Here is a 15263-nt window from a genome sequence, read left to right on the forward strand (position 1 = left end):
TCCTCCTCTTTTTCTTCTGGAGTAGGGTATCTTTTTTAGGTTTCCAGTCCATTTGAGTGGAGATTGCTCAGCCTTTAGTTGTCAATTTTGTTGTTTTTAGGAGAGAAGTTGGCTCCAGTCCTTCTATTCCTCTGTCTTCCATATAAATTTTTATTTAATTTAGTTTGAAATAGCTTGCTTCTACTTTTCATTTCCTCTTAATGTTTGTGGCACTGTCTTTTACTCTTTGTTCTTTGCTGACAAAAGTATTTATCAACATATCATCTAAGAAGATTGGTTCCCCACATTGGTGATAACCAATGCTTCACCATATGGAAAATGTCTCTTCTTATTTATTCCTAAGTTCTCTATCCAGACTTCCATATGTCAGGTTTATCCACTGACATTTGAGATTTAAAACTAATTTGACATTTGAAATATAAAATAATTTTATGAATAAAAATTACCTGTGGATATTGTCATTAATTACTAGATTTTAAAATAGTTTACATCTAAACGTAAAAAAATACTTCTTTTGGTATCAAGCAAACATGAATTTGGATTTCATTTCATTTTACTGTCCTAATGGAAATATAAGTCTTGCAATACATTTATTTGTCATTTGTCTTCGCTACAATGCCTTAAATTGTTGAAAGGATAAAATTAGCCTGAAACTGTTTTTTAAGAAATGACTTATTGCTTCAAATTTAACTCCTTTCTCCAATGTTAAAATACAACTGATGAATAGCTAGTCAGTTCCAAGAATGAAAATTTCTGCCAAAGCTTTTGATTATACTGTCACAAAAGTCCCAATAAAATATATATAAGAGAGAAAGGATAGAAAATAGAAAACAAACAAAAAATCTCCAATTATTTAAAATTACCAACTTGGTATTATGACTAAGCTGGTATTAATTCACTGTGATTACAGGAAATCACAACTTCCTAGGTGCTAGCATAGCATATGAGAAGATGAAAGCATATGTATAAAGAGAATCCCTGTGCTATACTGTAGGTCCTTGGTATCGATCTATTTGTAGATCTTATGGTATATGTCAATTCCAACCCTCTCTACTTCTTTAATTTCTCGAAGAGACAGTTTGGGTATAAAAGCCTTAATATGACAAAATTTAGGAACCCTACATTCTGTTATTTGTGATATACAAGATTTTATAATGACGTTTCAACCACTGTACCTTGTCCTCTGGGATACTCATCCATCCTCTTTGTCTCTGGCTTAGAATCATCAAGTCCTCCAACACTCTTCATGGGAGTTTAAATTGGTACAAGCACTACTAAGGAAAAAATTGTGGAAATACCTCAAAAAACTAAATATAGAACCACCATATGGCCCAGCAACCCCACTCCTGGGCACACATCCAGACAAAACTTTCATTGAAAAAGATACATGCACCCGTATGTTCATTGCAGCACTCTATATGCAATAGCCAAGACTCGAAAATACACATTTTCTCCAGTGTTCATTGAAACACTATATACAATAGCTAAGACATGGAAACAACCTAAATGTCCTTTGACAGAGGAGTGGATAAAGATGTTGTATACATACACAACAGAATATTACTCAGCCATTGAAAGGAAAGAAAATAATGGCATTTGTAGTAACATGGATGGACCTAGAAATTATCACGCTAGGTGAAGTCAGTCGGACAGTGAGACACCAACATCAAATGCTATCACTTACATGTGAAATCTAAAAAAAGGACACAGTGAACTTCTTTGCAGAACAGATACTGACTCACAGTTTGGAAACCACAATTTGAAAAAATCATGGTTTCCAAAGGAGACAGCTTGGGGGGTGGGGAGATGGGCTGGGGGTTTGGGATGGAAATTCTATAAAATTGTGTTGTGATGATTGTTGTACACCTACAAATGTAATAAAATTCATTGAGTAATTTCAAAAATAAATAAAATTTAAAAATGAAGAGGAAAAATGAAAAAAAAAAAAGAGAATCATCAAGTCAGATTACACTTCCAACACCATACTTTTTCTTTCAGTCATTTTATCTACCTAAATATGTGATATGTAAATATTGAGATACATCATAAAATAACCAATTTATTTGAAATTTTCTTAGTCCATCCAGACACATCTCTCTATATTGATGCATTGGGAGAAAAAAATACTATCAATAAATAATGTTTACAATCTTTCTCATTTGGCACAGAATTTTAAAGTGAAATTAATAGAATATTGTTTTGGAAAGCTATGCAGTATTTATTGACAGTCAAAAATAGAATATTATTGAAAATAGTTTCTTATGGATTTTAAAATTATGCTTCCTTGTATAAAAGTGTATCAACCTCTGTCCAAAGAATTAAAGCAGGTTTTGAAATGTTAATTTTATGCCCTATTTCCTTTCCTTGTTTCTATTATGTATATTATATATAAATATAAATATAAATATAAATGTTTCTCCAATGAAATCTCTTTGTTTCTGAACTGTACCTTAAATGGTGTGCAGAGCTTAATATTTTTAATAATGGGTATATTCATGTGAAAAGACAAAATACCCTGTGGAGTTCATGGCAACACAGGATCACGGCAACACAGGATCCTTAGCCTGCTTAGTGAGACTAGTTGGATTCATCTCTGATGAGCCACAATGGGAACTCCCAAGATTTTGATTCTGAAAGTATGCTCTTCTCTTATTTTGCCCTTGTCAATTGGTGTGTACATAGAAAGGTAAATAACATTTCTTATTCATCTACATTGGAATTTCCCCTGAATATATTCTAAAAGCACTGATTTTTTTTGATACTTCCTGTAATGTTTGTCTTGACTAAATAGGTTTTGATACACATATTTTTTCCATCTCTTGGAAATGATCAATAAACCATCAATAAAATATTTCATAGAGTGTGACTTCTTCAGTAGAGAAAACGTGAGTCCTAACTCTACTTCCTTTAATTAGTTACGTGGCTCTAAGATAAGTAATTTCACTTCCTTTTATTTATTAATTGACTTATAACCTTGTGTAAGTTTAAAGTGTGAAATGTGTTGATTTGATATATTCACATTTTGCAATATGATTACCACTGAAACTTTAGCTAATACCTCGATCATGTCACATATAATTATCATTTCTTTTTTGAGGTGAGAAGATTTATGACCTAGTCTCTTAGTTTTGAAGTACATTATTTTTACTGTAACTAGTATACTAAGCCTTAGATTTCTATACCTTATGTATCTTCTAGTTGTATGTTTGTACATTTTAAGTCATTTCATTTTTTTTAACCTCATATGTATACTGAGAATGTTGAGTCAAACATTGAGTCAATGGGCTTAGGTCCATGGCCTGTGAACTTATTTTATACTAGATAAAATTTAAATTTTACCTTATAGTTCTCTTGTGGAACAGTGGGTTAAGGATCCAGCCTTGTCACTGCAGCAGCTTGGGTTGCATCTGTGGCGCAGGTTTGATCCCTGGCCCGAGTACTTCCATATGCCACAGGCATGGCCAAAAAAAAAATTTAAGTTGTACATCTGTGCTTAAACACTGTCAACATGAAAAAGAAAATGACACTTGAAAGTATTATCTTTTAGTGGTCCCAAAGACATCCCCTAAATAAAAGGTCAGAAAACCAATTGATTATGGATTAGAAAGATTTTGTGATGCATAGGAAAAATGAGTTAACTAGAGGAATTTTAATAGACATACAAGTCTAAGCTGTGGCCTGAAAAATATCCCCTGAATTAAAAGGCAGAAAATATAGCCAATAGTTTATGAATTAGAAAGCCTTTGTAATATTCATTACAATTCAGAAAAAAATGTGTTAACTTCAGAAATTTAAAAATATGTACCACTCTAAGCTAAAAAGGAAGAGGAGCCATTTGGTGTGGCACAGCATGAGTTTGGTCAAGCAAAATTATATTATTGTAGAAAATAGTAACTGCATATTTAGTGAAAAGAGTTGAATTTCTAAGTTTTAGTCTCTATATTTAGTTGTCAATTTGTTAATGAATATTTCTTTTTTTAAATTTTTTTTATTACTAAATGAATTTATCACATCTGTAGTTGGAAATCCTATGAAATTGGATTGTTATGATCATTATACAACTACAGGTAATGAATATTTCTTGATCCAGGAGTAAACTAACTTATTGAAACTCAAGACCCAAAGGTATATGGATGCAAATTTTAATATACAGAGATGAGAAATTTAGTTTATATTTGCAACACTGCTCATGTTATAAATAAAATAATCATTATACTAATCACCTTGTAGATTTTGCATTTGCAGCCTTAACCTTTCACACAATTTGAACAGAAAATTTGATTTGAATTTCACTATTTGTGTGGTTCAGGTTTCATTATTTTTTTTACACATGCAATAATAATATAAAAATTTAATTTTGTGTAAGTGCCTACTTTGAAATATACTTGAGGTTATCTACATAAGTACAATAAAGCCATAGATTATTAGTTTTGCAATCAACAGGAGATGCACTGGGGTGATTTGAATTCTACATCAAGAAGAATTGGATCGTCTTGGCACATCTTGTAGAATGCTTTAAAATTAGCACTATTCAAAGAAAAGCAGGTATCAGCCTATTAATTTGGCATTGCAAAGTTCAGTATTTTTATTTTTATACTGATTCTGCTGTGACCTTCAGTGCAAAACCCTGTGTGGCTTGGCATAAGAAAATAAATGAGGAACTTGTTCTCAAAAGTTAGTCCATAATAGGGTGTTCCATTCATGGCTCAGTGGTAACGACTAGAATCCATGAGGAAGGGTGTTCAATCCCTGGCCCTGCTTAGTGGGTTAAGGATCCAGAATTGCTGTGAGCCATGGTGTAGGTCACAAATGTGGCTTGGATCCCATGTTGCTGTGGCTATGGCATAGGCTGGCAGCTGCAGCTGTGCTTTGATCCCTAGCCTGGGAGCTTCCATATGCTGCAGGTGTGGCCCAAAAAGGCCAAAAAAAAAAAAAAAAAAAAAAAAAGCTAGTCCATAATAACTTAGAATCCATGTTGAGTTTTAGGTGAATTGGATCTTCACTTATCTTTTTTTTTTTTTTTTTCCTGTTTTGGAAGCATAATAAGCAGTGCAAAGTACTGAGTTAATGAGAAGACATAGATGATGCATAGCTGAGTTAAGGAGGAGACATGGCAATGTATTAAATAAAGAAACATTTAAATATTTACTTAATACTTATAGAACACATTATCCTTCAATTGACTCTATTGATAAATAGAGCTGATTATCTCCAAATGAATACCTTAAAAATGCTCTCAAATCTAGAATTCCCTTAAAGATCCAGTGTTGTCGCTACTGTTGCACTAGTCCAGTCCCTGGCCTGGGAACTTCCACATGCCTCAGGCACTGCCAAAAAAAAAGAAAAAGAAAAGAAGTTATCAAATCTTATTAATCCTCTACATTATGATCTTTCAGAAATTTCATTGAAGTAGCTTTATTATGTGACTTTAAAAATTATACATAATAAATCAACTATAATCATTATTACTTTATTGAAGTAAATGGCAGTTATAGATTGATACATGATACTTGATCAACAAACATTAAGCCAACACTCTCAATTTTGTGGTGAGCTCTGTTGACCTTTAAGCTACTAAGTATTATTTATCAGTAATTCTTTCACACTTATCCAGATATTTTCACACATGCACAACACTTATTGCTTGTTGAGTATTTAAACACTCCTGTTAGGATTATGAACAAAATGTTAAAATACATTTGCAGAGAGTAATACAACATTTTTGGGTATTGTTATTGTGAAAAATTTTTGTAATTTTATGTGACTTATGTAGAAGCTGCATTTCTTACTATAAAATGTGTTTCCTTAATTTAAACTTTGTAGTACAAGAATCCCAGTAATTTATGCTGTTTACTAATTAATTATTCATGTTACTTTGCTAAAGATTTTGTTTGAGGTATAAATTTAGAAAGTAATATAAAAACCTCAAGTATGTTTCAAAGTAAGCACTTACACAAAGTTAAATTTTTATATTATTATTGCATGTGTAAATAAAAATAATGAAACCTGAACTATTAATTGTGTTTTAATTTATTAATTAATATATTAAATTGTTGAATACTTATCTGGAAAACAATTTTATTGGTAAAAGCTAATGCATCTTATTAAATATATTCATTATTTTATTTTATTTATTTTTTGTCTTTTTAGGGCCGCACCCAGAGCATATGGAAGTACCCAGGCTAGGGGTTGAATAGGAGCTGTCCCTGGATCCTTAACCCACTGAGCAAGGTCAGAGATCGAACCTGCATCCATATGGACGCTAGTCAGATTCATTTCCACTGAGCCATGACAGGAGCTCCAAATATATTCATTTTATTAGTAAAATTTCACTTTCAGTTACACATAAATTATACAGTCATTCTAATATAACTGGTTGGATTAATTAGTAAAAAAAAAAATCATTGCTGGTATAGTGATTGACATTGATCCTAGTATCTCAAATGACAAAGGCTATGCTTACTTTGATCTTGGAAAAATCTTGAGAAATGTGGATGCTTCAAAAATATCAGTGATAAACCTTTAAACTTTATGAAGCAATTGGTATTTAGGGATGCATTTGGAGATGGACTTTATGCAAAAAATTTTTGTAATTATAATGACTATTGATATCGTGTTAGCATATGAGAACTTATATTGCTTTAGAGTGGGAAAATGTGACCCTTTTTGACTATTTTTCATGTGATGAATTTAAGTATCTTCAGAGCTGAAAATTTTATTCAGAATCTGCTTATTGTCCTGAATTTTAAGGAAAATTGATCAATATTTGACTGTATTGGTTTATAAACCAATTTTCATTTTTCAGCTTGGAAGCTAAGTGTCTCCTGGGATAAGTTTTTAAAATGTTTGTTTTCTTTTTCATTGTTTCCATGTCACTTGTTTTACATCTTTTATTTGTGCCTCCTTATCCTTAGAAATAAGTCTAGACCAAGCACATTTATGTTTTTTCTGACCCTTTCAGTTACCAAATTAGAAAAGATTTTATTAACTAAGGTCTGGACCACACTGAAATTAGCCTTAAAAATGAAAGCAAGCACTTCATTATTTCTCTGCTTAAGGCAGGTTTTCTTTTTCACTCTAGTACATTAGATATTAAGGAATTGATCATCAATTCCATTAACAAATTGAAATATTGTGTGTGTGAATGTGAGAGAGAGATACTTATCATTGAAGTAAAACCATTACTTGAGTGGTGCAGGGTTGAAGAATTGTATTTAGAAGATCAGTCTTACCTAATGTGTCTTGAAAAAGAACTGTTTTTTTTTTATTTTATGCTTCAACTCGTATTACCATTAAATTACATTGCTTATAGATGAAACACTTTATGATGAAAAATAAATGTGTCGTGTATATGTCGACACTTACAATGCTGTGCATTGCTCTCTCATTAATCCATATTATTGTGTAGAAACATTACTTTCACCTCCATTGTTCTGTCTATCCCTGACCTATTGCTTCTCTCTAAACATTTCATACATTTTTAGTTTCATAACATTTGAATTTTATTCAAAATAGATTTTAAACAAGTTCAAAATGTTTATCTTAAAAATTTTTATTCTTATACGCATGTTATTAAACATATCAGAAAATAATTTTTACTCTTGGCTTTAAAATTTTACAAATAATAAAACTGAGAGTCATTTGTCCAAATCAACACATATTCAAGTGTTTATAAATATATAATAGACTTTGCTATTTGTTTTAGGCCAAGCATTATCTTACAGTGTTTTGAAAGAAGTCGCTTAATAATGCAATGCTGGAATTTATCTGGATAATAACTATAATGATCTCAAATCCTCCATTTCTAATGGTGAGAAATAAGTGAAATTTTAGTTGTGAAAATAGCTGTATTATTTTTTTAAAGTGTCTTAATCATGTTAGTGTCTGGTAATTTTTTCCCATTATTTTTTCCATATCAGACTTGGAGGAAAAGCAACAATGTTTTCCTTATACTACACTTCCTATAGGAGGTTCCATGATTAAAACTGAAGTTTTAGTAGAGACTATACTTTGTTACCATAGAAAGTAAGTGAGAAAAATCTATTGAGTTCTTGCAAAAATATTGAGTTCAATAATACATGGCTTTAGGAGAAGGACCAATCATTACTTCCTAAGAGGTCAGCATAGGCTTGATCTGACTTTAGAAAAACACACTACAGGAGACAGGTTTTTATGGGTTATCATATTCTACCTTATCTATCTTAGTTATCACATTATCTGCAAAATGAAGTTGAAAATATATTGCAATGTATTACAATTTACATTTATTTAAGTAAATTAATATAATGTGTTGGGAATAAGAGAAAATATTTATTGTATTTAATTTTATCAAACTCTCTTTTTAGCTTTCATTCCTGGACTAAAGAAAGGTACAGTAGAAATCAACACAAGTCATAACCACGGTGCATGTTTCATTTTAAAATGATTTTGTGTTTGTTTTTCATAAAACATTGCAATTTCAACTGTTTGCTTCAAATACGTTTTTAGTATGCTTAAAACAAACTGATATCTAAGAAAGGTATTCAGTCAGTTGGATATAACTGGATGCTTTTTCCAAGTTATGTATAATTAATTTTTAGATGTTAATGTGGCCCTATAGTTATTTTTGACTTACCATAGTTACTTTCAAATTACCTATGAATTTAATTTTTCTCCTCTGACAGTGTAAGCATATTCAGGATTTTGTCTGAGGATGCAATAAAGATATAATTCTGCTTTTCTATATTTTCATTCAAAATTGATATCTAAACTGTATATGCTGTATATACACATAACAAAATAATCAAAGTTTGCATTCATTGTGAACCAGTAAATAATATGCATTTCTTTGCCAAATTAAAATATGGAGATTACACACAAATCTATACTAAGTTAAGATATGGTCACAGAAAACAGCTATCTTTAAACCTGGAGTTTAAGCAGTCAGTTAAAATGTATATAATTGTATTGTGCTTATAAAGTTTTACAATGCTGCAGGGTATTTTGAATGTTCCAAATCTATTTGTTTTCTCTGTGTATATGCTCTCTTTTCTTTACTGTCTACTTCATACTTCAGGATGGATCTATCTTATTGTTTCATTGTTGTTTAAGACAATGTATCATTTCACTTCATATATTTTTTCCAAGAGGAAATAACAAAGAATAAATTTTTCTGAAATCAGTCATAAAAATCTAATTTGTTATGTAAGGAACTTGCTCTTTAATCTTTACTTTTCACATATCATTAGTACTAATAGCAATCTTTATTATTTTTTGATATTTTAAATGTTTTTGCAATGTTGCCTTGGTCTTTTTATATTGCATTGGAGTAGTTCTCTTGTGATCTTATATAATTACTTCTAACATCCATGATACATTTTTGACCATCCTCTAAATAGCGAAGTTTCAAGCTAAATATTTTACTCCTCAGGAAAGTCTTAATTATTAAATGGTTAACATGGGTTATTCAAGGGAAAGTGGAAGCATTGTATGTACTTTTCATTGTTTTTCTCTCCTCATTAATTTTTAGGTATCCTCTGATAGATACTGTTCAGATTCTACAGCTATATAATCATCATAGAGATGTATTTGTGGTTGTGATACAAAGTCAAAATGTTTTGATCATAATTATTCAGAGGTATAGTGGAATGAGCATTTGAATGTGAGCTGGGACATCTTGATGTCTAATGACCTGACTAGATGCTTACACTTGGCCAAGCCTTTAAACTTAAGAGTCTTCATTTCTTTTTTCCTTTATTAAAAAAAAATGTAATAATCATAATTATGCTTAAGCCTTAAAGAGAAGTCATGTTGCTGAAACATATGAATATAATAGTAAGAAAAAGAATAAGAATAAGAAACAAAAAATCCGAAACAGCGTATATACTATTTTCTATACACTGCCACAATAATCAACAAATGTCATAATCTACACCACTTCTATGTGTAAATTCTATCATCTTATCTATTTTTTGCAGAGGTAGAAACTGAGGCAAAGGAAGGTTAATTAATATAAAAATTCATTTGATAATTTTAAAGCACTATATCTGTATAAAACACTATTATTTAGATTTTTGAACTTTCATCAATACACAAATAAGTAATGATCATTGCAATTAAACCCATATTTTAAATTTTGCTGTAATTGAAAGCTATTTATTTAGTATATTCATAATGCATCTGGGATCTTACTCTGAGCTGCACTGAAACACCATAGTGCCTTTTGTGGCTATATTTTATGATAATTTTCATACTATATCTTGTATATCCACTTTCCATCATCAGCTCATTTGAGTAGACTTGCTATTATTTAACTCACATAATACAATTTCTTCAGCATATTTCATGTAATTAAATGTCAGCATAAAAGAGGAAAAAGCCCTCTGTGACCCTAATCACAAATTTCTAAAACTAAGATTATTTCATGCATTTAGCTTTTCTATTGAAGTCTGACTGATTACCAAGGATGACATTGAATTTTTTTTTAAATATGAAAATACACAGGCTCTTCCCCTCATAGTAAATTAGATATATACATGTGAATTCTTAGTAGTAAGAGAATTATATCTAATTCTGGTGTGCTTTACTTGTCCGCATGGAAGAAATTGCAAACACATACTTGTCAAATCATTCAGAACAAATTCTTCTGTACCTCCTCCTGAGGAAAATGTATATTAATAAACATTTATAATGTAATACTCTAATAATTCTTTGAATTTGTAAGTGTAATTTCTTTTTTTGTGGACATGGACATGGTTTAACATAAGAATAAGAGTTTCAGATATAATATATTAATTACATTTTCTGTTTTCATTGAGGTCTAGGGTTTGAGCAATAGAATGCCAGTGATTTTGTCTACCTGCAATCATTTGTTGTCCACAGTAACACTCAGCTATCTAAGCTGATTGTTTGCATATCTTTACAGTATTTTATTACATAACTTTTACCCTCTTGGCCCTTAGATAAGTCTCGGAGGTCTCTTCTTGAGCTAGGTTTCTATATTTATTGTCAGTACTCAAGATTCAGCTGTAATTTAGAAGTTCATTACTTTAGACTTGGAATGTTGAATTTGAGTCTGGAGAAACTGTTTAGGGATGAGATTGTTGGGGAAAACAGGTTGAGGTGGAAGCTTCTAGGAGAGACTAGGAAATTGAATTATCTCTCAGCCAAATGAATCCCCTCACTTATCTTCATCCAACTACTTAGTTAATAAGAATTTGTGAATATAAAATATAATTCATCCTCGTGCCTGATACATGTGGAGTTTTTCATATGGCAATTAGTAAAAAAGTATTGTCTTTTCACAAGGTATCTATTTTCATGGCCCAGAGTTAATGAAAATGCATGATGTAAGTTTCAAATGAAAAATTTATAGCATTGGCCATAATATTAATCACTTCATGCTAATTTAGTATCTGCCTAAATTTTCAGACAAATGACAAAATCACTATACCTTTTTGTTAGTTTTGTATTAAATTACTAATAATTGACAATAGTTTATGAATGTCATAGAACAATACTTGTAAAAGAACTTGTCTTATGAAGCATTTGCATATTTTACCATCTAAAATTGCCTTCTTTAGATAATATATAAGTTCATTCCACCATATTATATATTATACATTGACACATAGAACTATAACAAATGTGCTTTATAATAAAATTATATTGCTTTTTTAGTTTATTTATAATGAAGGAAAAAAGAAACAAATGTAATATTATTTATCATGCAAAAGTAGACTAGGGAAGAAAAATTAGTATCTTTTTGAGGCCATGCAGTGTATGAAAGTTAGAAAATGGGTGAGGTACTACAGTCTGATAATTCTGATTAAAACCTCTTGGCATAGCTTTGAAACCATGTATAATTTGTAAGTAGAAAATGCATTTGTTAAACTTCATACTCTGGGTTTATACTACTGTTCTTTTAAAGATCTATGTAGGAGAAATAAATGGTATTGGTAAGTGACATATAGTCAGCTGCTCATTAGCAAATCATGGCTCAAACATTTAAATGAGCCATAAGCATTATTTCTGCTACAGCTAATTAAAATAGTAATCCTCATTTCATAAAGCATAAATTTAATACACATCACTTCTATTACATTGTCTTGAAATTGATACTATTTGACCGACACAGTAAAATGACAAAATATTACATTTTTTTGACTTTGCAGATGTCTTATCAAAAGCTGGGTCTACCATGAGGCAGAAATTTTTGGTTGAAACATAACTTTACAAATGGTGTTTTTTTCTAGTACGCACACACACAGAGCAATTGATTGTTGAAAAGGCCATTTTCTCATTAGGTAAATTGTTGATCTGAGAATATAACCCAGGAGTCTTGAATATCAAGTGATTTATTACTATTGATTTTGATCAGCACTGTCAAGTGGAAATATTATAAGAGACTCATGTAATTTTAAATTGTCTAGGGGCTACATTTAAAAAAGCAAAACAAAAAAAAAGGTGAAATCAATTTTAGTAATATATTTTATTTAACCCAAGATATCATTATGCAAAATATCATTATTCCAACATGTAATTAATATAAAATTATTAATGAGATAGTTTACATTTCTTTTCATAGTAAATCTTGAAATCTGGCATGCGTTTTATGTGTAAAGCACATCTCAATTCCAACTAGCCACATTTTAAGAGCTCAGTAGCTACCTGAGACCAGTGGATACTATATCAAAACAATTTCAGATCCCTCTCAAAGACTAAGGATTTGGGATTGGGCTGTAGAGAAAAAAAAGGGGGGGGGGGCTTGGTATACACTGGATTGATATTATACCTTGATGAAAAACAAACAAAAAAAAAAACCCTCAAAGTCCTTGAATTTATACTTATCCATCTGAGAATATTTTCCCCCTGGCTGGTCAAATTTCAAAGAAAAAAGGAAACATTTGGGAAAGATACTCTTGTTGATCTTTGCTGCCATGAGGGATAAAAAAATGTCCAATGTGAAGCGGCAAAAGGGCTGCATAGATCAAAGTCAGCACTTTGAATTGTAGACTTTGTGTCCTATGTTTGAGGTTCTTAAGAGCCACAACCCACTGCAATTTGTTCTTGAAATTCTTGAGTAGTTTTCAAGAGAAGTCCTCAGTAGAGAACATTGATTGATGCTTGCTCATCTTGGAGCATGGATGATTTCAAAACATGTATTGTATACGGTTTTATAATAATCAGTATGAATCACTACCAGAACTGGAGCCAGTAGGCTAAAGTTTCTTTCGTCCAGTTCATAAAAAAAATGTGGTACTTTAATTTTAAGAGATTAGTAATATAATTTACCATGGTAACGTGAATGTAAGATTGTGAACTTCTAAGAACATGAAATAAGAGCCTGTAATCTCCTAAACAAATCTAAAATATTTATATAATAGATGTATACATGTGGTATTCATGGTCTACATATTCATAGGGTGTATTTCCTAGACTTCGCAGGTTAAAAAATGACTTTAAGCAGTGCTGTGTGCCAGAAACAAATTTGGCAAGGTATTTTGAAAATGATCATCATTCCAAAATAAAGATCCAAGAAATTATAGTATATCAAACATATAACTATAAACCTGAGGCCATACAGTTTAGGACAAAACATATGACTACTCATTAATCAAAGAAATAGGCTTCATTTTAATTTTTATGCCTGAATATCTGTGTAATTTGTGGCAAGATTAGTTCTAAACATTTCTAGTAAAAATGTTTAGTTGAAATACTGAAATTAGTTCTCATAGAGCACTTTGGAAATTACTGTTACTCTTGGTTAGTTTTACAAAATTTTCAATTCTAGAGTGATTCTGTTGTCATTAATTTACATATAGCTCTTGAAAGAAAAGATGATTGCAGAATGCAGGATGTATGGCATTAAGTCATCGCTATTATCTTTTTTAAAATATCCATTTTGATGATAATGATAATAATCACCAACTTTTAATGAGCAGATATAAAACATTGTTCACATTTCAAAGTTCACATTTCAAAGTTCACATTTCAAAGTTGCAACAGATGAAGTCTATCACTTTCAAACAATGGGTTATTTTTAAATAGGTGTTTACATGATTTCCTCTAACAGTTATTCATCAAACTGGCTTATATTAGTAGATATAGTCCTATTGTTCCTTTAATGTTAATGCACCTTGAGAATAAAGAGTTCCCTAAAAGGCTTACACAGTCCTACCTTTTTCTCCCAACCCTCCCATTCACAGACCTCTTGACAGCTTATTCGACAATCTTTCTTGAGCATCTGGTACATGCCAGGCACTATATTAATTCCCTTCCTTCATCCTCTAATCTCTCCCCAATAGGCAAGGGATGACATGGGAGGAATTTACTAGTATAGTCATAGTTATAGATGGAAGTTAGAGGCAGAGGTGAAACTATTTATTCATAAATATGTGAAATTAAGATTTTTTAATATTATTGTTCTACGGTATTCTATGTAGGACTTTGCTTTAGGATAACATAGAGATAAATTTTGAATGGAATTTCTAGGGAAAAACATACATTTTACAACATTTTATCAAAATATTCAGATGCAGAAAGTATTAGCCATAGTCTGCCTGAATAGATCACTTTGAGAATGTACTCTTGCATGCCTCCTATAAGACTGCATTTCATTTAAAAAGCAAAATAGTATGTAAGTTTCATCATGAGAAATGATATTGGAATTTTGTTTAAAACTGTATAAACAAACCTAGTTTTTAATCATATATACTTTTGCATATTCTTCCACATTTTTCAAGCTGCTAAAACCATCAGGATTGATTTAGAGTCAGATAATAGAACTACTTAACTTGGTAATCTGATTGCTCAAATCTAAAATCATTCCTTTTCCATAGTTATCAGTAACTGCTTGGCCTGATTTAATTCATTTTTGAGGTTAGCGCTATGACCTCCTAAGCTTAATATTTTATTATAATTACTTGATGCTCAAAAAAATGCAGTTTTAAAAAGAAAATACTACCAAAGCTTTATTTATTCCATATGTTCTTTTATATTTTCATGCATTTTATCTATGATAATATTATAATAATAATTCTTATTTACACCCTAATGGAAATTAAAAATCAGCATTATACCATGCAAATTTGCTTGCTTTTAGAATTTACTTATTAATTAATACTTTCTCTACTGGAAATTATAAAATTATAAAATTATAAAATTTTTTTGACTAATTAACACATCCTGATTTTAAAGAATTTGTTGCATTGTTATGAGTTTTAGCTGTAATATATGTTGTAATTTCTTCAACTTTTCAATTTTCCCTTAAATACAATTATTAT

At 30.6% G+C, this 15263-nt stretch overlaps 1 protein-coding gene across 29 annotated transcripts in view; it reads left to right on the forward strand.

Moving 5' to 3' along the window:
* Window positions 1-15263, forward strand: part of PCDH11X (protocadherin 11 X-linked) — a 728596-nt gene that overhangs the window by 593860 nt on the left and 119473 nt on the right. For 14 of the 29 annotated variants that reach the window (XM_085006470.1, XM_021080411.2, XM_085006456.1 and 11 more), the window contains one exon: window positions 8346-8369. The exons of the other annotated variants lie outside the window; for them this stretch is intronic. In XM_085006470.1, the coding sequence (XP_084862596.1) occupies window positions 8346-8363 (18 nt within the window). In that variant the 3' untranslated portion in view covers window positions 8364-8369. The remainder of the gene's footprint in view (window positions 1-8345; window positions 8370-15263) is intronic. 29 annotated transcript variants of the gene reach the window in all.

This window comes from Sus scrofa, chromosome X (assembly GCF_054392235.1).
Source record: "Sus scrofa isolate SSC_HxYL_T2T_F1_AM1 chromosome X, Sscrofa_HxYL_maternal_Yorkshire_Landrace_v2.0, whole genome shotgun sequence".
Taxonomy (NCBI): domain Eukaryota; kingdom Metazoa; phylum Chordata; class Mammalia; order Artiodactyla; family Suidae; genus Sus; species Sus scrofa.